The following is a 23,097-nucleotide window of genomic DNA, read 5'->3' as shown; positions in this document are numbered from 1 at the left end:
ATGGAGCCGTTCTTACAGATCGCACCACACTCCCTTGCTATTGTACTCTCACGTATCGTGGCAGACGATTCGCCCGGCGTTACCGAGAGCGAGGATCCTCCACATCATCATACGGGGTATGAAATTTTCGCAGACTTCAAATCACTAAATATAAAACACTTCTGGAATAAAATGGTGTCCGACGCCATTGAGGAAACCTTTTTCTTGGGATGGATAGACGAGCATGTGCTGTTGATCCAAGGGAAAGAGGATCACCTGGAGGTTCTACGGGAAGCGTGGATGAGAAGGTCTCTTAAACCGCCTCAGGGCTTCGACATTAAGTACCTAGGTAAGACAGACACAAAATATTTTCACTCCTGACGTCTTCACTTAAGCTCTCCTATATTGACCTCGGTTGTGGTATAGACATTTTGGAAACTTTTGTTGAGTTTCTTAGCCATAATCTGTTTTAGTGTCGCTAGTGTTTGGAAATGAAGTCTCTTTGTGAGGACATTTTGATGCCGCGATGACCTGTTTATTATAAATTGCAATTTACACTATTTGTTGGAAATGCAATTAAAGTCTAAGAAAGCTTTACAGTGAATAAAGTCTCTGGTTTCATACAGCCCAGGAAATATTCTTATGCTATGATGACAGAAACCCAGAGTTTATGCCAGTCAAATGCCAAATAAGCCCTGCGCTGTCATTCAGCTGTGAGAGTGAAATCTCTGACATTTCATTCATTTCCGGCATTTTAATTCATTTGTGAGAGTGAGTCTATTTTTAGTCGCAGATGAACCCTATATTCGTTGTGAAAAATATGCCGCTAAACACTTAGAACTGCATTACTGTATGTAAAAATAAATACGCAAAATGAGAAATAACATAACCATTTCCCTCTCAATACTCATCTGATAATCTGTTGGAGTGCTCAGCTTCCTTAAGAATAAAGTCTAAATATTTTCATGCATGGCACATGTATTCATAAAAACACAGTTATTCACTTTTATCTGCACCAATCAGAGCAGAAAACAGCATCAAACTCACTGCCCCGAATGTCACTGTGACAGAGGGCCCTTTTTGTTCACACACTCCTCAAATAGTAATACACTTTGTCTGAATGTGCTCATTCATTCCACTGTTGGTGTGGTCCCAGATCATTATTTGTCTGACATATGAGTGCATTGTTTAGCAGTTGGGCGGGGGAAGTGAATGGGGTAGGTGGGGACATGTAATAACATGAATGAATGAAAATGAGTAAAAGTATGGCTGTAATCACAGTGTGGTTCTTCTGTTGTTGTTGCTGTTGTTGCCAGGCCCCTGTCTCTCTCTCTCTCTCTCTCTCTCTCTCTCCCTCTCTCTCTCTCTCTCTCTCTCAGTATGCTGTGGCTATGGTTGTCAGTCTGGAAGAAGAGATGGCACTATTTTAACTCCCTTATTGTGCTTGTCATGTCTTGCGGAACAGTGACGACCTCAATGCAGGGAAAGGCTCTTCATTGATAGAGAACAGCATTCTCCACATGTCTACTGCCCACAGCATGAAATCTCTCATTTTGCTTTATTAAGAGTTATTTAAGCTTAAATACAGTGAAACGATAGACCCTGCGCTGAATGTTTGAGTCACTTCTGATTCCGTTCAGGTGACCAGTTTGTAAGCAGTAAGAGACATTTCTTTGTCCTACCACAATCATGAAATCATTTTCCTTCATTTGATACGGAAGTTCATCTAAAGTCATCAAGATACACGATTAGTCTTATGCGTTTTGTTGCCTGTTCCTTATGTGGGGTCTTGTTTTGCTATGTAGAGAGGTCCTTTCTGGTATTCTGCCTGTATCTGTGGGATCTTTCTGGATCTGTGGATAGAGTTTACTGGTGGGATGGAACTATTCTGACCACTCTAACTTTTTCCCACTGCATGTCTGTTCTCACTTCAGTTGCACATTCACCTTCATGCGTCTCATAAGAGGCTCTAATCAGAAGGCTCTAAACCTTTGAATTGCTCCAGGTAGACTATTATGTTCTTACTACACAAAGCGCTCTCTCTCTCTCTCTCTCTCTCTCTCTCTCTTTTCTTCTCTCTATTTTTCACCTTGTTACCATGTTCTTTTTCTGGCCTGGAGACACCTTTGGTATTGTTTGAGTTGAATTTTTCTGACAAAGTTGTGAAGTCTGACTCAGCTGTTTTAAATGTGACTGTATGTGTGTTTGAGTCAGCTCTGCTGCTTGCCATGAGGTGAGAGGCAGATGATTGTGTGGTCTCCTCAGGTATTTTTAAGTATTCATTTTAGCTGTGTGGCCTTTGTCTGTACAGGTTGAATGAGTACCCTCGCTCAATCCACCACCCATAAATCCTTAAAGGGGCGTGTGTCAGCTGTGCTGTTCTTTCTGAAGGGCAGGTTGCTTCCTGACTTAAATAGCTTTTTCTCATCCTAACCATAATCATCTAAACAGTATCTGCTGCAGAAATGATCTGCTTTTCATCCCAGACAGGAAGCTGTGAAGAAGACGTCGTTATTAGTTTGTTAGTGTTTGACTAGTGTTGCCATAGAAACTACAGGTATTTGAAGTTTTTGCCGCTCTGCTGCAGGTTACATGATATGGGCACCATTAAAATGAGATGATGTCATGTCATGGACATTTGTCTGGAGGACTGAGCAGTGAATGAGGATTATTTACTGAAGGATATCCAGAAATATCAGCCCTACAGTGCTGAATGCAAAGGTTTCATGAAAAGAAACGGAAAGAATTCCATTGCTGAGGCTCTTCCTTTTTAATGAAGACGGTATTATGCCATGTGTTTATTCCTGTGCAATCCCATAGTTCTTAGATATAGAGTCTCAGCTGCTTTAATTAAGGCCTCAAGGCTTCCATGACTCACACTGAACAGATGGACCCCTACTTCATCAGCAGCCTACAGTCTGAGGACTGTGACTCACGTGCAAACCATGACCGGTTCCAAAGATGGGGATTCCCTGTACTGTGTTGTGATTGTTCCGGTATTTCCAACGGTGAGGTCACCTAAATCCACTTAAGAGGGATCATCCGCTCACAATCACTGACTCTGTCACAGTACAGCATAGACTAGTCCGTGCACTGCTCCCTCTACTGGTCCATAAGCATTGAGCACCCACTTCTCCGTTCCCTTGTTACATATCTGTGATGAGTAATTGTGATGAGAGGTGTACTGTGAGAATTTTAAAGTATTTTGACGTTTGTTGAATATGCTTAAGGGTGTCATATTTTACTCAGTAGTTGTGTAACTGTATAGAAATTAGTTTTCACCCCCTCTATGACAGTCCTTAGTATATGCATGAGTTCATCTTTTCCACTAGAGGTCACAGTTGAATAGAAGTATGGCCACCCCCTTTTATCAGTTAATATGGGTGATTTTGGAGTATTTATTTGTCTGGCACATGAGTCATAAAATTGTTGTCTGTTTGTATTTTTGTTTTGTTTTGCTTTGTTTTTTTACACCCTCTGAAATATTTCTTTCGGTTTTATTTGAGAGTCTCTTTGTTTTAGGTGTCTCTAAAGCAAAGGTGGTGTCTCTAAAGCAGTTTATACAGGCTTTGTGTTAACTACATACACGCTATGCTGTGTTTGGCTTAAGATGTGCTGTGCTACCAGGATACATCACAACAACTTGCTAATTGTACATGATATAACAATGTAACACTGTGGCTTTTACCAGTTGCAATAAAGCAGCATGAGTACAGCAGGTTCAGTGTACCTCTGGAATTAATGTATAAATGCAGTTTTATAAGGGACACCTAGCACGTAGAGAGATTCATCAATTCATAATGACCTTAAATTCTGAGATTCTTCATATTCTTTCAGGGCTTGGGTGTGAAGCAGCTAGAGAACTGACTGTATTTTAGTTCCTATAATATGAGACAGTAAGATTCTTAAAACATTTTAATAGTGTCCATGACAGACTTTAATTAAACTCAGAATAACTGACAGAGGATAGGTCCATGTGCATGTGCAGGCAGCAGTGTGCTCATTTAGGTGTCAGAGATAGCTTACAGGCTCAGCCAAGCAGTGTGTGTGTATGAAATCCGAGTCTTGATACTCATGAACATTTCTGTTATGTTTTAAGCCTGGAATGTGTGTGTGTGTGTGTGTGTGTGTGTGTGTGTGTGTGTGTGTGTGTATGTGTTTACGTGTGTCTGTGTGCTTGTGTGTACGTGTGTGTGTGCATGCGTGTGTGCGTGCGTGTGTGTGTGCGTGTGTGCGTGTGTGTGTGTGTGTGCGCGCGCTTTGGATTGAAAGAACATACAGATCTGTGCAATTTATGACAGTTTGAATTTCATCTCCTGTCAGTCAAAGCCCATATCAGTGACTATGCTGGATCATGTGCAAGCTGGACTATGTTTTTTTGCCTGATGTTATCTGACAATACATGGTTTTATATTTAAGATGAATAAAGTACATAAACTGCAGTTTAAAGGTATATTATATAATATTCGTGAAGCACCATTGTAATCTCAGATTATATAAATGCATAGAATAAAAATCAGCGAGTCGCCCGCAACCATCAAGTACTTTATTGTAGTAATCTGTGCATTCCGGTCATGTATGTAATATATGTTTCAGTACATACCATATTAATTGCACCGGGGCTGTAGTTACGAGTTAAAGTGATGTATTTTTTATTACTCGAACAGTGATTTAGTGCTATACACCAAAACGATTTGTGGTGAGCTTACGCTACGTTCCCAGAAAGATTTGTTTTGTAATCTTCTCGGCACTACTGAGTAATCTCTCTTGTTTGATAAAAGCAATAGATAATCTATACATGTGACCCAGTTTCTAAAAATGTGGTGTGTCCAAATGCAGTGGCTTCTTTCCTTCACTTACTCTCCAATGTCATCCAAACTGTGATTTCACAGCCCAAGCATTGTTTGCATTGGCATCTTGAAACACAAAGCAATAATTCTTCATTTTCTAAAGGATTAGCCAGCCAATGTCAAGCAATGTCACTGAGTGTGGCCAAATGTCATCTGGAATGCATTCTGCGTACTCTGCTTTAGTGCAAGTGCTAAAGACACAATGAGACAGATTCTGATTCCGGAACTCTCTGCACTACAGAGACCCTTTCTTCAGAGAAACGTCCAATGTAAAAAAAAAAAGAAAAGAAAAGAAAAAAGCCTTGGCTCAGGACTCTTTGTTTGGATAGTACCATGTGACTGAAATTATGAATGGATCCACGCAGTAAGTTTCTGGCAGCTAGCATGCAAAATGACACTCATGACAATAAGTGATGGAAAGTTTTCTCTCTCTCCCTCTCTCTCTCTCTCTCTCTCTCTCTCTCTCTCTCTCTCTCTCTCTCTCTCTCTCTCTTTCATTCTCTTCCCTTGTTCTCTGAGGCTGGATTTCAGGGTGGTCCCAAATTATCTTACATTTGCACAGATTAAGAGGCTGCCCTTCTGAGCTTGAGGCCTAGCTAAAAGCATTCTGATATGAATAGAATAATCCAGGTCTGAGTGCAGTTCACTCTCTGGCTTTGGTGAGATCAGAGCCTCTTTAACAAAGACCTACAGCAAAAACTGATATTATGACCGTCCCATTAAGAAGGGCTAGTTTCATCAGTGCAGAACAAAAAGCACAATTTTAAGACATTTGAAACATTACATTGCACCCATGACACAATTTTTGTTTTAGACATTGTTGCAATGTGACACACATCTAGAGGGTGACCGTCACAATTTTAAGAAAGAGGCACATGCACCTAAACATCGCGGTCCATTCGATTATATAATGTGAGGTCTGAAAAGCTTTGTTCGCTTATACTAAAATCAGTTTTGATGTGGAAAAGAGGACATATACACGAAGGTCATAATGTTAAAGATGACTTTTTAACATGTGACCACTGCGTGTTTTAACAGTGAACGCATATATACATATAAGATGTGGAGAATGGTAGCTGAAAATTAGGCGCGCGTGCACACACACACATACACACATCCCCAGCTTAGGCAGCTGTGTGCCATAACCCTTTGTGAAGTGTTGTTTCAGTTGATTAAAGGATCGGCTCCACCCGGGCTCCGGACATTCGTATTGCCAAATTGCTGCCGGGGATTGGCAAATTTCAACACAATCTTTTCACGTGTGTAAATGAGCTTGTTCAGGGAAATAGATTTCTCTTCCATCACCCCTATGGGGAAAAGAGGGGCTCTTAACATTTTGTCACGTCAAATACGTAATAGAGATTTTTATTCCTCCTTATGCGTTGCTGCTCGGAGCTGCCCATGAGAGGAGTAACGCAAATTTTCATTTTAAGCACTTGCACATGTGTAAACCAGATTTTCTTAAAACCCAGCTCTGTTATTTGAAATTCCGGCTGACTGTGTCTAATGTAAAAAATACAGTTTGTTTTTACAAAAAAATCCACCCATTTACTCCACAATGAAGTGTTTCCAAAAAGAGTAACAAAGTCCACAATGCCCACTTCCCAACTGTCCAGAGTGATTTACAGCCAATCAGGGACTCTTAAATCTAGTGGAGGTGTAGGTTTGGACGTGGTGGAGCTGAAATATTATATGGCTCAAATTGTTATGATGTTTCACTTTCTCGGCCGACAGCCAATGCCCACGTTCAATGCTCAGAGGTTAATACGCTGTGATTGGCAGAGATATCAAAATATTAGTCGCCACGTCTGAGAAAGTTAAAACCATTTAAATGTCACTGAATGCTGGCAGGCGGTATTGGGAGGCCTTTTTTGGACTCTCTCCCATTTTGTCTTTCCAAATACACGGTGCTCTTGTTAAGACAGAAGCCTGCGAAAAGTCATCAGGAATAGTGTTCATTTTAAAACCTGATTAGGCTGTAGCACTGAACAGGCTTCAAATAGAAAATACATGGATTAGCGGAAGCAAGGTATTTAACATAGTTACTATATTGTGACTGTTATTTTTCGAGTTGTTTCAATAGGCTTTGCTAAACCACACTTCTCTATGCATCTCTCACTGATTGAAATAGCATTTGTTCAGTAAGCTATTCATGAAGTATAGTCCCAAGTGCTCTGGTGGATCAGGGGGTATCCCCATAATTGCTTGGATTTCAATCTATCTCAGATGGTGGATTCCCTTTGAAATGCCAATGCAGAGTTCTCTAATGAAGCCATAGCCAAAGAAAGTATCTGAAACAGCAGGCGTCCACGACTGAACCTCATATTCTACACAGACGACCTACTTGCATACATTCATTTAAATTGCAGAACTGGAGTTCGGGACGAGTTCATAGGAAAGTTAACAACCTTGATCTCTCAGTATGATCATAAAGCTGGAGAGACCTGGTTTTAAACATGTTTTTTTTTAGAGGGGGGGGGGGTTAGCTTTTTATTATTTTGTGAGGAACTCAGTATTCTTGGAAGAATACATTCCAGGGCTTGACAATCACTCTTTTACAGCTAATAGTCAGACATTCTCTGAAAAAGCCAGCACACATCTCGCCAGCTAAATGCACGGGATTCTGAAATAACATGGTTGTAATTTCAGAGAAAAAGACCGTATAATTTATTAGCACATAATGATGGGTTCTCTTTAAAAGAAGTATGAGCTGATTCCCAGTCACAAGTTTTGTCATTTTGTTCCCAAAGCATTTCTGTAGCCATTGTTACATCTGGGAAAACAATAGCAGCCTTCATCGTCCCTCACTGAATCCACAATTAATTCTTTATAGCTTCTTTTTTTCATCCCAATTTGGCACATCCAGTTACCCACCATGCACCCTTGCAGGATGGTGAGAACTTGTGCATGCGACCAAGGTTTCTTTTCACCTAACGGTGTGTGAATGTTCCCATGGGAATGAAGGGCATTTTGAGGCACATACTATTTCCCTGGATTCACCTGCAGCTGTGTAGGTGTCCGGTCGGAGTCACTAAAGTCTGATGGCAGGCTGTCCAGCTGAACCTCCCGGAACGTGGCCGGTTATGTTCATCATCGTGAAAATCACACCTATGCCGTGTTTATACTGTTGTAGATGAAACCGGAAGAAGTTCAGTTACTGTGTTTACAATCCTTCAATCAGTTGCATTCCTTTGTGTAAAATGAAACACTCTCAGACTATGATCATGCAGGAGTTGGGGCAACACATTGACTGATATCGGTGGTAAAGAGGTACACTAGGGTTTGTTATTTTCCCTCCTAGAGGCCAAGCAAAGGACAACCTAAAAAAACTGGTGCAGTAATCCAAGATCAAATAATCAAATTCCATTCCAACTGATGTTGTAATGGTTTATATACAGGGTGGAGTTTTACCTTCACTTAATGTGTAGGCTAAATGTGAAATTAGATTACAGTCATTTTGAGAGGTAACTGTGTGTGTGTGTGTGTGTGTGTGTGTGTGTGTGTGTGTGTGTGTGTGTGTGTGTGTGTGTGTGTGTGTGTGTGTGTGAATGTGTGTCTGTCTGTGTATGTTGCAGACTATGGATTAACTAACCACGTTATAATATCCTCTGTCATATGTACAAACTAAGTGCTAATATATTTGAACTTCACTTTATTCAAAAACAATATTTTCTTAGCCAGTTCAAACAATATGTATTCATTTTCATTGGTAATAACTGTATTTTTGCATACATCTAGTTTAAACCATAAATGTTTAAATTCATCCCTCACATCATTAATCTATTGATTTTGGGAAATGCCAGGAATAGTTAAACCCTGGGGTGCATTCGGATACCAAATGAGCATTCGCTGTCTCTCATGTATGGTATTGTGCTTTGGACCAAGGCCTCTGAGTTGTGGTTTGGCAGGAAGCACTGTGGGCTGGATGTATAGGAGCTATAATTGTGTGCTGTTTGCATGAACTGTGCTAAGGCAGGAGGAATCCACTGGGCCAGAACTCTTTGGCAAGACTATGGAATTAATGCCTTTCCACAAAACTCATATACTCTCCTTTGTTTCCAAACTGGTTCCTGTCCCTGTACACAGCACCTTGGCATACCTGTTAATGACTCTGCCTGTAGAGTGTGTTTGTTGATTTAATTATGTGGAGATACTGTCAGTAAACGTTAGACCATTTGAACGAGCATTTGAACAAAATGTAAAAAGAAAAAAAAGGTTGTGCTTCCTAGAGCACCCTCAGAGAGAATCTCCCATGTTAGCTATAAGGACTAAGACAGAAAGGAAACAGTGTTTCTGTTTTTTTGGGGGGGGGGGGGTTCTTCACTTGCTAATGCCTTCTCAGATATTTTTAACAGACAAAATGAAAACCAGCATTTAATGAGCCATCATGTCTGGTGTCTGTGTTGACGGAGGTTTTTTGTGGCGGAAAAGGATGCGGCGAGAGAAGGTGGTAAAGAGTTTTACTGAGCTCATTCTTGCATGTACAAATGGAACCATGGTTAGACTTGTTAGCAAGAGAGGCAGCAGAAGGAGCAATGTGTTCATATGTACAGTATGTGGTAGTTTACGGGGGTGGAATGAGGGTTGTGGTGTGGGGGGGGTATGGGTGGGTTTGCTGGAAGGGCAGGGAGGGGTTGGGCTTGTAATTCAGACCAGGTTTCTTCCTTAGCCTAGAGGAGATCTGGCGTCTACACAGGGTGAATGTTATGAGATTCCCACTTTTTAAAGAAAAACACACCTCAAGTGGTCCAGCGTCAATGGGTTTAGGTCCGCGAGAGGTTAGACTTGGCCTTAAGCTACTCAGAACCTGCCTCGTTGGGCTTTTTGGGATAAAGGACAGGTTGCAGTGGGATACTAGGGAACTGGGGTGAGGAGGGGGTGGTGTATGGGGTCACATGGTCAGCTTTGTCAGTGAGGAGAAGCATGTGTTCACTGTGGCTCTTGACTGCATTCCTGTCATCACCGACCACTCTGACATAACACGGTCAGAAATATGAGCAATAACAAGGCCAGGAAATGTGAGCTGAGCTCCAATGAGCAAGCACAAGGGTACTACGAGGAGATTACCACCAACCTGAACCGGCCACGGTCAGAAAAGAGGGAAAGAGAAACACTGCAGCGGAGCAGAAGGAATATCAACCATTTCAAGATTGCAAGGCATGAAATGACGGAAGGGATACTTGGGGTGTGTTTCGGGAAAACAATGCAGTGGAAAACGTTTAGCAGATGGATTGGAACTGCAAGTTTGTGCCAAAACTGCATCAGACATCTCAGTGTTCAACTGGAATTGAATGATTCTCGTGTTTTGGAATACTTTGGGTTATGTTTACCAAATGAATCCAGACTAGCTCAAAAACAAGAAAGAAAAAAACAAATTCATCCTCCCTTAGAGCTAGTTTAAGCTTAATAGAGAATTAAACTTAGTTTGCCAAGATTCCTTTAAAGTACATACTTGCTGGAGTGCTATAGTGCCAAGGTAGCTTAAGGGGAATGACATTGACCTACAACAGGTTTTACTCCTCTGTGATTCAACAGTGTTCTATTACAAGGAACTGTAATTCTATACCTTGTGTCTGCTAAGTGTCGGCTCAGACCTATGACTTAAAAAACATACATGACATAAATTGACAGTCTCACACTAATGCAATTTAGTCCAACACAAACAAAGGGAAAAAATCTTGTGTTCCACTTGCATTCTTTCTCTAAATCTGGGTTTTTGCAACATTGAAACTCTTAAACCATACAGAAAGTTGACTTTTATTTTGTATTTTGGCCCTGTGTTTCCCCTTTGGCTTCACTCCTCAGCATGCAGTTTGGCAAGGTTCCTTAGACCTGAGAGTAGAAAGATTTCTATTCCTTGAAAATTTAAATGCATATTTTTGTTGAGTTGTCGCTGTAGAACGTGGCTCAGAGGCTGAGAAAATGAGATGGAGTTCAGCTGCTTTATTATGGACTAGTGACCCCTTGACCTCTCCCTTATTGGAAAAACATTACTTTCTGCCTGTTCACTCAGCTGGACAGAAAGAGGGAGAGAGAGAGAGACAGTCCTCCCATGATTAATGATCACCTCCAGGGAGGACAGAGGTTTTTTCCATGTTGGTTCAATAGAATCAGGCACACCACAGCCATATTGCCTTTTGCAAACTAGTTCAAAAACCCCACACACAGTGTACAAAGCACACACTTAATACATACTCTGAGTTAAAATGTTTTGGTTTTTTTTAACCATAATTTTAAAATCGGTTGCTAATCTCGATCATACTATTTCTTTGCTAACTGTTCTCATTCACATAAAAGTTCTTCTTTTCACACAATTACTCCAGTTTTCGTTTTCCAAAAATCTCCCTTTAGTGCACTGTATCACTCTTGATTGGATTTTTATAAGTGTGTGTTTGATATGCAATTCACTGTCCATGTCTCAGGCTCTATTCTCCTGTAGCTCTGAGTAAATAATTCAGACAGTGAGCAGCAGGAGTGAGAGTGGTGATTTCCCCTCACTCTAAGCCGAAAGGCTGTTGCCCTCCCGTGATTGGCTGGGAGTTGCAGAGCAGCTGCACGACACCACTCCATTCTGCAGACTGACGGGAGGTTAGCGAAAGTGCCTAGAGAGAACTCCATTCCCTCCGTTCCCGCTCCTGCCGTCGCTCACAGATCAGTCCAGTTGCATTCCAGCAGAATTTCTCATGCAACTGGCCCCTGCATCGACCCAAACAAGTGGGAATAGTGGACGACCCTGCCTGCTGAAAGGAGGGATTTAGCGGAAAAGCGGTGGGGAGAAAAGGGGGACGTTAGCAAAAAAAAGGACAGGAGCATACAGAGCATCGCAGGGAGCAGTGTTAGGTCTGGTGGAGAGCAGATAGAGGACTTTCTCCCCACTTTTCCTTCCCCTACTCAACACTCCGGCAACTCGTCAGTTGCTGAAGATCGCAAGGCTTTGTATGTAAATAAACCGTCATCCTCTCACAGGCTGGGCTGTACGCCAGAGATTGAGAGCTAGACCCCTTGAGGTGTTTTGCTCTGAAAGGCAAAACCTGACAGGATCAGCAAGTTTAACACAAGACAGCTGCAAGAAAGGAGTGAAACGGCTCTTCGCAAAGAATCATTTTATCCCCGAGTGAACAATCGGCGACCAGAGCGGCAGTGCTGGACAGAGGGAGGAGAGAGTGGACAGCACTGCCACGAGCAGTGGGGGGAGAGAGAGAGAGAGCAAGATAATCTTCGTCCTACTGCACTGGAGTCTGGGCTCTGCTGTGTCTGTGGTCTCATCCATTTTAGAGGATCTTAAAAGTCCTTTTATTATAACAGTTTTGTGCTGCTTGATCTTCTTGTTTTTTCCTTTTCTTTTCCACTTGACTCAAATTCAGGTTGAAGATGGGTTCTAATCTGTGCATGTCATCACTTCCGATAAGCATGCATGAGCAAAGGACTGTTAAGCCTGTACATTTTTTATGAAAGAATTTGAAACATACTGTCCGATGAGACAGCGATAAAGAAGAATTGGAATTTCGCTTGTTTCTTAGGTTCTCTGTTCATTTTTTTTTTTCTCTTCTCAGTGAGGGAGGGAGGCTTGAGGGAGGCTTGGGCTCTCATTTTGAGATAGAGACCATCACTATCCCTTCCCGCGTTTTAAAATGTAATTTGCTTTTGGGGCACCTTTTGTGTTTGCTCCTCTGTGTTAGCAAAGAGCTATTTTGAATTGAGCTATTGTTTGAATCCTGGGGTCTCTCAAGCTGCAAAGTCTCAGCTCCCCACCCCCCAGTATCCCTCCTAATCGAGCAAACCACCCCCTTCGTCTCTCTTTCTCTCCCTCTCTCTCTCTCTCTCGCGCTCTCTTTCTCTCTCTCTCTCTCTTGGTCTTCGCTATTCCTCCCCATTCCATGCGCTCGCAACTCAGAGGTGGATGTGTCTATGTCCTTGCGTGCGTCTCTCAAGTTTCTAAGCCTGGATGAACTGCACAAGGCAACGCTGCACTGGACACATCTGTGGTCAAGACAAAAAAAAGGACAATCTAGTGTTATCCCTTATGGATTTTTACAAACTTTCTGAACTGGACCATCTGGTTTTGGACTAAGTGTATATGTACACCACCTTTCATGTGCGTTTGTCAAAGGAACAGAGGACTTGCGACAGAGTGCCATTTACATTGTGATCCAACATGTCAGGGGTGTGAGACAGGTGGTTGTTTGGCTGGAGGTGGGCACTGAGGCAGGTGGCCCCCTCTAACTAGTGTGGTCATGAAGAAGACACGCAGCACTACCCTTCGACGGGCATGGCCCAGCTCTGACTTCTCTGACCGGGCATCGGAACGTACCCGGTCACGTAGTGAGAAGGACTACCGGCTTTATAGACACTACCCCAAACCTTTCATCTCTCATTCGGTTTCTCACTCACCCAGAGGATATTTAAGATCAGGTGGGTCTTGCAGACTACAGTGTGATAATTCAGCTTCCAAGGTGTTGAGTTACTTGTGGCTGCCACAACAAATGATGATGAGCACCGGGTTTTTTTTGTTGTTTTTTGGGGGGGGGGGGGGGGGTTTCCTTTTCCAGTCAAAAATCTATGACTATATCAGAGTAGGAGTTGGTTATTGAAACAGAAATTACTCCTCATATCTATGTAGTGCATAGCTTCAAAATTTAAAGTATTTCAAATTTTACTCACCATTCCTGTCTAGCTATGCAAATTTATCCTGATGATTTTTAACTATATGGTGTCTGAGGCTTTTATGCATTTACATAAAGCCCTGACTGTGTTTATAAGAAAGCATGTTCAACCAAACGATCGATTTCATTTCCATGTTTGTTGAGTAAATTCAGCGTACATTGGATTAAATAGGACTAACCAGCACATGAAGACACCAGAAATGTACACCTCAAATTTGGTGCTGAAGAGGGTGTAACCAGGCTGTAAATTAGATTTGATTGTTGCTTCACCACCAGAAGCCCCTCATTAAAGCCTGCTTCTTCCCAGCTAATGAGAGAGGGGCCGGGAAGCTGTTCGCTCCTTTATCTGAGTTTGATTATTGTGGGGCAGATGACCTTATCAGTCCGGCTAATCAGTGGGCAGCACCTTTCCACAAGTTCCTTTCTACAGTGAAATACATTGCTTTGGCAGTTCCCAGCTGCTCTTGTAGGACCTGCTTTCCTAATTTATGTAGTGTGTCTTGCATCAAAAAGGAAATAATCAGGTTGCCAAAAAAAAAACGGGGAGATTTACCACACACAAATGTATGCAATGTTGGCTGAGGATGGATACAATTTGTTTACTTATGCTGGTAAAAGGGAGTCTTTAAGTGTTTCAGGCTCGAAGGAGTAGGCCTATATGGAATGAAGCTGAACTGCTGCACAGTTTGGCACAGTCACATCCAAATTGTTTTGAACCCTTTCTGTGTTTCCTAGCAACGTCTGGGGTCAGGGGTTAAATGATATGGTTATTATGCAGAATGTAGATGATCTGGAGGACAAAGAGCTGGCGTGAGTGGTTGTTTGACTAGCTTTAGAACTGTGACCATTTCTGATCAATTTGGTAGTGGGTGGTTTCATTTTAACATTTGCTACAATGGCTAAAATCAAATCCCTGTCCTGTGTTATAGAGGTTTTGAGCCTGAAATATGCAGTACTAAATACACACTGAAAACCCAATTAATCTTTACTGATGGAAATGCTGTTGGCAACAAAACACTGTAATTACTATGGTTCAAAAAAGAAACTGGCATAAACCTTCATTTCAACAAATCATCATTGGTCCAGCAGACCTTAACAAACTTTTTTTTTTAACACAGTCAAACTTACACACTATAATGTTGTGGTCTTAAAACAATCGACAAAATCTCAAAGAACTATCACAAAAACTGCAATAGCTTGTACAGCAGGCTGTTGGGTATTGGGTTTGTAGGCAAACATCATAGAAATACTAATTCCTGGAAATGGTTCAAAGTGTAGTAGTAATCAGGCTGCACTCACATGGTGTTTGTATTTTTAGAGCAGTTTTTGGTGTATTAATGCTTGAGTAATCCTGTGGATTGTGGAAAGCGCCTGACTTCTACACTGTTCCCTCCTGGGGGGCCCAGTTGCTGTATTAAGTAGCACCCACACAATCAGTAGTATTGTTGTGCAATAAACACGGGGAACTTTGGGCATGGTGCTGGATCTACAGATAAGTTGGACCCTGTGTTTAGTCATAGCGATATGATTACTTTATTGCTCTCATGGTTTCGCACAGGCAGACCTGGCAAGAAATGGTAATCAGTAATCTAGTAATATAGTAGGAATTCCAGTTCTAAGTGCATGAGACCTGTAAGTGGGTTAAGTGGAAGTTTGATTGTTATAATTAGATCTTAAGCCCTGTGTGTGTTTTAGATCGGGTCATGAAGTTTTTCAACTCGGCAGTGCTTTTTCTGTTACTGCCGTGTGGTGTCCAGGTGTTTCTTGGTTTCATAAACTTGCATGTGCAGTTTTCTTTGGCCGAATGTTACTGTGCAAAAAGAATTGAACGATAATGTGACGTTCATTTTTATGCATTGTGTAAGTTTGAGCTTTTTTCTTCTGCTATCTCACCTGGCTATCATTCAGCTCAAAATTATACAGACATAGTACAGGGGCATTTGGAAGAGGGCCCAGATCCATTAAGAAAATTGTGTGTCTGTGTGTCCGTGCATGTGTGCACATAAATAGAATTTATTATTAATTTGTGGCTGTGAGGAATGTATCTTTGATTGCGGAAACAGCTCTGAGGACGACGCTCCGAGTGGAAACAGCAAAGTTTTGTTGATTACAGGTTCAGTTTTCTACAACCTCCGTTTTTCTCCTCCGTGTGTAACTTCTAACATAAAATCACACCGGGCACACAGTGTTGCACTGTGTGTTAACACTATGTGAAAGTACAGGTAGAAATTTGTTTTTGGATACTTTAAGCTTGGGATTTGGTGTGTGCAGTGCCAGAAGAGCAATTAGAACTTATGACAGTGCTAATGAATACGATGGCTATGTTCACTTTGAAGCTATTTTACCGAACTCAGATTTTTGCCATCAGATTTGACAAACGTTTGTTCTTCTCGTAGCAGTATTAATAACAAAACAAAAAGACACGAAGTGGTATCTTTACAGTTCTGATTATTAACCAAACTTACATGTGGTACTAAATCCAACGCCCTGCCTCAGTGTCTTGCCTGCAGCATTGGTTTGAATCATCAAATCAGTTCTACTTCGTGTTTACCTTGGCCCAAGTGCTTTTTACGTCACTGTCCAGGTGTTGGCTTATTGCTGTCATAACTCTACACATGCAGGTCAGTAATGATCGCAAACAGTAAACATGGAACACATGGAGGACAGTAATGATAGTGCATATAACTCACTCCTGTATGGAACAAATTTACTGCCAGTAATATTCACGTGTGATTCCAGAGACATCACGGTGAGCTAAGATTTGTGAACTGCAAACTCAGCTCTTACATAAGTCAAAAAAGCAAAAGGTGTGGAAAAATTTGAGCATCAAAAGAAAAAAAAACAAGTCTGAGCAAAGATTTGGACTTGAATTTTGAACATATGAACCTCTGGTGAGAGCACAGGGTCAGTACTTGAAATGTGTATGTTTAGTCATAGGATTTTATGGTTTCATGCTGAGGGTAATTCCATGCGGTCGTTCATATCAGATTTTTTTTTTTTTTTTTACGTTTGTATTAATTTCGTAAAGTGACCAGTCCCCGCTATCAGTGTAATCTGACCTCCGTCCTGAAATGGCCCACATGCGCAAATGAACAAACGAAAGACAAACATATATTCCATTTAGACAGTTGGATCAAGGCTGCCAGCCCAGCGTGGAAGCCGTGGACGAAAGCCTTACCAGCTTTTGTTTTTCCACTTTGTTTTTCTGACGGTCCTACCAAGGACATGTAGAGTGACATAAAAATCGCTTTCATGTCCAATTCATGTTAGACAATTCTCGTTTTATGGTTCTCACTTAGATTACGTACCTGAAGTATGTTGCCTGGGGAAAAAAAAGAAAGTTTTGGGAGAAATCTTATCATTTACTGTTTCCTCAGGTCTCACCCTTATCATTCTTTTACGATGATATAATAGCCCCCATAGACACACTTTATCTGTTCGGGAAAAATATACTGCCAAACCCCCCCACACTTTCTTTTAGATTAGCAATGGCCTAATTTAACATGATGGATTTTAAGCTATTTAGGACGGGACAGCATGTTTGAATAATGATGACGCTTGAGCTTCATGCATGCACATATTGTGTTTTGCATTTGTTTAATTGTTTGATACGCTCTCTCTTCCCTGTGTTACTGTGCTATGCTGCAGTTGTAATGCATTCATATGCATTTTGCCTCTTCATGTACAGTGTCATAAATGTGACACTCATAGCACTGATATAACTCATATGTTCTGCACGCTTGCTGCAGATTCATTGAGAATCAGCTCTGAACTAGGGAGTCATTTGGAAGTCCATTGATGCTCATACATTTAAATTCAGTTGCCACCGGGAAAATAGTGCTTTTCATCTAATTGGAAGGTTGGCTGTTAGACAAGGAGACTGTGACTCAAAATCCTGATGCTTTGTGTTGTTGTGTCCACTGACTCTCACTGAGAGATGCACTGGCTTGTATCCAGGGAGACACATCCCCTAGCAATGTGACTGGTTAGCCTGCGACTGGAAAATCTGCAAATAACCCCCCCCCCCCACCCACCCTGTGTTTTCATTCACCCTGTCTGGTTTTGGTTTCAGCAGAAAATTTTATCTCTTCTTTACTCCCTTCTCTCTTTCTCTCTCTCTCTCTCTCTCTCTCTCTCTCATACTTTCCTGTAGCTGACATAAGGTTTCAGCACACCACTAGCGTCTGGCCTCCTCCCAAGAAATCCCTCATGTTCTCCAGTGGACTATAAGTCATTTTTAAAATCGTATATGTTGCCATCCACATTTTATGACCTTTGCTTTCGTCTGCTTATGTTTTATTTATTTTTGTCCTCCATCACTTGTGGAGGCACACTTTGCTATAAAGTTATCTGCTTTCAAAGACTTCAGAGGTCGTTTGATGATTCTGCCCAGACAATTTCTTTTGTTTGTTCGCTTTTGGTTTTTTTTTTCTTTCTGTGTACGTGTGTCTGTGTGTGTGTGTGTGTGTGGGTTTTTTGTTTTTTTTGTTTTTATTAGACACTCAGGCATGCTTTCTGTCTTGTCACCCGTCTACCCCCAAGGCAACACCACGTCGTAAATCAAACGTGTGGATACAAAAATCATTTTTGGTGCTTTCATCGCCATTCTTTGAAAGGCTCTGCACAGTGTCCTTTCATGATCTCAGCTGAAAGAGGCCTACACTTCAAACATTTCATATCCCGCTTTAGATTTTCAGCTCATTCCACCAAACGTGTCACATTCTTTCGGTGCTGTGTAATGTTTGCATGTAACGCCGTCAATACGCAATACATCATGTGTACTGCGGGACTGTAGAAAGATTAGGTATGTCCATATGGAACAGTGAGCTTAAAACGTATAAATTAATCAAATAATACCCCTAGAAAAAAACATCTTAGCGTGTCTCGCACCGTGTGCTGTTTTAAGAGTGGGACTATTAGAAATGTACATTAGAGCCTCACGGTGTTGTTGTTATTACTCCTCTCTACTGAAGTCATCTGCTCATGATGTGTGCTCCCATGCGCACTATGTAGTATTAAAGATGCAAGGCATGCTGGGATGCGGTGAACTCGTTAACCCGTTGCTGCCCCTCGGCTGCCTGACACGACGTCACCCCCTACTGAGAAACGCCATCCCTGCATGCGTCACAGCCTGATGCCTGTTTTCACTGGGTATCAGCCTCTGTTTACCTCTTCTCCCATCTTCTTTCTTAGATTATCGAAGGACTGGTTTCAACGCTGCTGTTTTGTGACTATATTGTTGTTTTGTTTTGACTGCGCACTTTGACCATAACTCTTGTGCAGATTTCACGATGACAGAAAATGGATGCAGAAGAGACACTCTCATTATACTTTTCTTTTATTTGATCATATTTGTGTTCAATTACTTTCAATGTAGATGCACAGTAAGACAGGGAAACTCTTAGTTATAGGCTGTTACATTTCATATAACCGTCTGGGTTCTTGTCTACTGTCTACCCCATACGATTATTAAAGTACATTTTATGAGAATTTAAAACTTTATTACATTTCAGTCAATATTTTTTTCATTCCGTGTAGCTCCACATCAGTAGTATAAGAAGCTGTTACTATTGTATGAGTGTGTGTACCATATACAATCAGTCTTAAGTAGGCCTGAATACTAATGGTCAAAGCACTAACTGGGATTAACTATTTGAATGACTGGGAAGCCTAGTTCACGGTTTGGACGGATGCATTAGTCGACTTCATGTATCCCAAAGGAAGGACTTGCCAGCCCCACTCAGCTAGACCTCAGATGCCTGCCATGTAACAGGGAGACTTCCAAGTGAGCCCTAGACCCTCCATTTGTTTCCAAGCTATTGTGAATTCCAAAACCCAAGAGAAACTGGAGATGGAAAAAGTAGGCATCACATTCAGGTCTGTACTCTTTAGAAAACTGCGGTCAAGCACTGACGTTTCATGCTCTTTGCAGCGTTCAGTATCAAAGGTCCACTAACCCAAAGTAGAGTTCATCAAATCTGAGAAGCATTAGTCAACGAGATTAGCGTATTTCCTAATCCAAAGGCCAGTAAAAAGGAATAATGAAAACATACGCAATAGCATAAAAGCAGCGGCTTATTAAAAATGAGGAACAGAAAGTCAGACAGTCTGTGTTCCATTGAACGCTTAGCATGGTACAGCAGAAAGCTGATAAATGATTATCCCAGTCATCTTTTGGCTCTTTACAAATCCTTTGAATGCCAATTTTTCAGAAGAGTTGTTTTGCCAAGCAGAACAAATACATGAGTGATGAAGTGAGGAAAGATTGCTTTCATCAAACTTAATAACTTAGAAAGACAAAGAGATCTGAATGAAAGAAACGTTGAATTTCTTCTTAAATTCCATATGTTACAGGGAACAACCCAGAGAGCATTCCAGGTTGACTTGAAAAAGGTGCAATCTCTCTCTCTCTCTCTCTCTCTCCCTCTCTCACTCTCTCTCTCAACGACATGGAGGTTTTATCGCTGTATGCATGTATCTAAGGAAGCTTCTTTTTTATCTAACCATGTCTGCAAAGAAAACATTGGCAGATGCCATGTTGCCTGTGAACTGTGCCAGATTAGAAGTCTGATTAAGCAGATTTCATCCTGTGTATGTGTTCAATCCTAGAAAGTTGTAGCTGTTGTGTCAGTGCTGTCTTTATTTCTGTCAGGATCTCAGATTATGTGTGTCTGCATGGCTAGTCTTGTCTGTATCTCAGCATGATAGATGTGTAGCATACAATCCAAATTCCAGGTGAAAATCTATCTTGATATATTTTTTTTTTGACTTTCTGCTTTGAACTGGACACTATTTTTGACAATTGTGCCAGAGTTATGCCATTTAACTTTAACGAGTCGAATGATGATGTCTGTTAACCTGTGATTTAATTTAGAATTGGGGCACTAACACTCCGTCACTGTTGAGTAAATTTGGCTTCTTTCATTTCAAATTAGACTTCAGTGTAGTGTTTTGCAGTGTAAAGAGAGTGCAGCCATCTCTTTCTGAGAGCTAACACTCATTTTGTAATCCTCACGAAGACACAGTAGGAGTACTTTTAATCATTTTTAGGGTAGGATAAAGCCCTCTGTTGTTTTTTGGGGGGTAAAGACTTTTCTTATCGCTTGTCTAAACTTTAGAAGTTTCATTTGCTGTGGATTTTTGACTCCATTTGAAATCAGGGGAGCACACTAAACTTCAACATGTTGTAACAGGAATTTGAGTCAGGGAAAAATGTACTCAGCTTTTCAAATGTTTTGATCTGCCTCAAAGGGGAAACAAAGCAGCTCAGAGGAACCAGGACAAAAACAGTGCCACTTCCAGGTTTGCCTTTGTCCTGAGGAGTTAGGCTACTCTGTATTACTGGTGTGTCTCAGCTGAATTCTTACTACCATCTAGTGTTAAAGAAGGTAAAACAACTCTAGCAGGGTCCCTCCTCTGGGGCCTGTTCCTCTATAAACTGCCCTTTATACTTACAGTATCCATGTACACAGTAACTTAACAGGAAAAGTGTCCATAGTGATAACTTAATCTCTACATATGTTTCTCATATGCTCTCTTTCTTGTATGCGCTTTCTTGTATTTTTTTTTTTTTTTGTTCATATTCTCATAATTAGCACTGTGCAAAGTTGCAGTGCACTTGTATGGCCCTGCAAATGTGTATGAATTACAACAAACTGAAATGTTATTAAGCTGTATAGATCTTTTTGACTCTTAAATTAAGCTTATTGTTAGTATTTACAGGAAAGTTTCTCAAGATGTTCATACCCGAGATACATCCTTAGTTAATAAGGCTTCTACCTAACTTGGTATATTATGAAGAAATTGTTTGATAACAACTACATATTTATTTTTATTTTTGTTTTTCTCATAGAATTGAACTGTAATTTCCTTAAAATCAAAATGTAATACCCTTACATTTATGTACAATCACTTTAACCTTGTAGCTGACTATTGTTGTGTAGATTCTGTGTAGTTGCTATGTATTTTCTATATAGCAGTTCATACATTGAGTTGATAAGTAGTTGTGTAGTCATTAGTACATCTTTACATAGACATTTTCACAAGACTGACAGTAGTAATTCAGTGTATTGCTGTGAAACATGGACTGATGCGGTGCTAATACATTCTCATTGTTTTTGCGTTTGAGAGCAGCCCATTTTGTCTAGAGCTTAGTACATCGTGAGAAACATCATTTCCATACCTTCAGCTCTCGAGAGCTCCAAGGATGATGCAGCAGATCTTCAGTGAATGAGAACTGACTCTAACCCTTTTGTAGCTCTGAGAACCCCCAAGAAGAGACTCCCCCTCCCCCATTCTCATAGATACCCCATCTCCCCTCCCCCCCTAGCCCTGCCTTTCACACCCTCTTGCCACAGTAGAAGCTTTAGAACACTGTAACCGTGCCAACACAACTTAACCTACTCTGTGTCCACAGGATATCCTATGTAAACTCACAGAATGTGTACAAACCAATAGACTTGACAGTAGAAGGCTATATTTGGTAACTTGGGGTTATCTGTTATTGTGTTAATATTCAGGATGAATTCTCCAGTCTTTGGACTTTTAAAAAATACTCTGCCCCATGACTCATAGCCCGTGGCCAGCTCTCTGCTCTGTCCCTCTCTAATTGGATAACACAGTAGAAATCCCCTCCCCCTCTCCTCTCTCTATTCGCCACATGGTTCAGATTGTCTGTAAGCATGGCATTTCACCCTTAACATTAGGACTGACACCTGATTGGACCTACCTTTGACTCTTGAATTATAAATCGGACGTGTAAAGGGAGACTGGAATGAAAAAAGGAGGCAAAAAGAAAACATTCACGGAACATGCACAGGGTACAACTGGGATGCGTTGCTATAACAACGTATTCTGAGGGCCGCCCACAAGCTTGTGTGTCAGTGGGCATTCCTGGGAGGGAGCTCTGGAAAAAAACAGTGCAAGCTCAGCCACAATGTGATTGGTCACACCTCCCTTGTCTTTGTGTGGACCAGAGCATGCTGGGTAAGACCCTTGAGTGAATGCTCATTTGTCTGAAGCTAGCAGCTAAAAGTCTACTTGGATTTGGCAAAGGGTTAGCGGAGAGGAACACTAAGGTACTGAATATCTTATTTCTCCTTTTCCCCTCGCTGGTCCCGTTTTTCGCTCTGCTCTAATTTGTACGGTTTAATTAGCCTGGGTAGTGTTACGCCGTGTTGTCAGAATGAATCACAAAAGAAGGGGGTGGGGTTCAACTGAGGGTGCATGGACAAAGAACCCTGGCTGTGTGGAATTGTTTACTACCAGAGCTCCAGGCATGGATGTCTGTCCCGTCTCCGTCCTCCTTTATCTCTCTTTCGCATTGCCGATGAATAGCAAACCACTCCAGAGCAAAAAGGCATTTGTGTTTGCAAATTCAAGGGTGGCAGTGTATAAGCACTGCTGTCTTTTTTTTTTTTTTTTCCTCTCTCTTTTTTTTTTCCTCTCTGAAGATTTTTCTCCTCCCTCTATCTCACATCATGTTCAATCCACGGCGCTCCTGTCTTTCGTGATAGGGTACTCTTCCTTTTGGCGGTGTGAAAAGGGGGTGGGAGTTTGTGCCTCTCTCTGTGGTGAGTCGGCCTTAAGAGGGCTGTGCAGTTGTC

General features: G+C 41.4%; 1 protein-coding gene across 1 annotated transcript in view; it reads left to right on the top strand.

Moving 5' to 3' along the window:
• Positions 1-23,097, top strand: part of stox2b (storkhead box 2b) — a 34,351-nt gene continuing 11,254 nt past the window's right edge. The window contains exon 1 of the mRNA XM_030766024.1: positions 1-328. Within this exon, the coding sequence (XP_030621884.1) occupies positions 1-328 (328 nt within the window). The remainder of the gene's footprint in view (positions 329-23,097) is intronic.

This window comes from Chanos chanos, chromosome 2 (assembly GCF_902362185.1).
Source record: "Chanos chanos chromosome 2, fChaCha1.1, whole genome shotgun sequence".
Lineage (NCBI taxonomy): Eukaryota > Metazoa > Chordata > Actinopteri > Gonorynchiformes > Chanidae > Chanos > Chanos chanos.
Note: the sequence above shows the minus strand (reverse complement) of the source record. Positions and strands in the feature narration are given on the sequence as shown.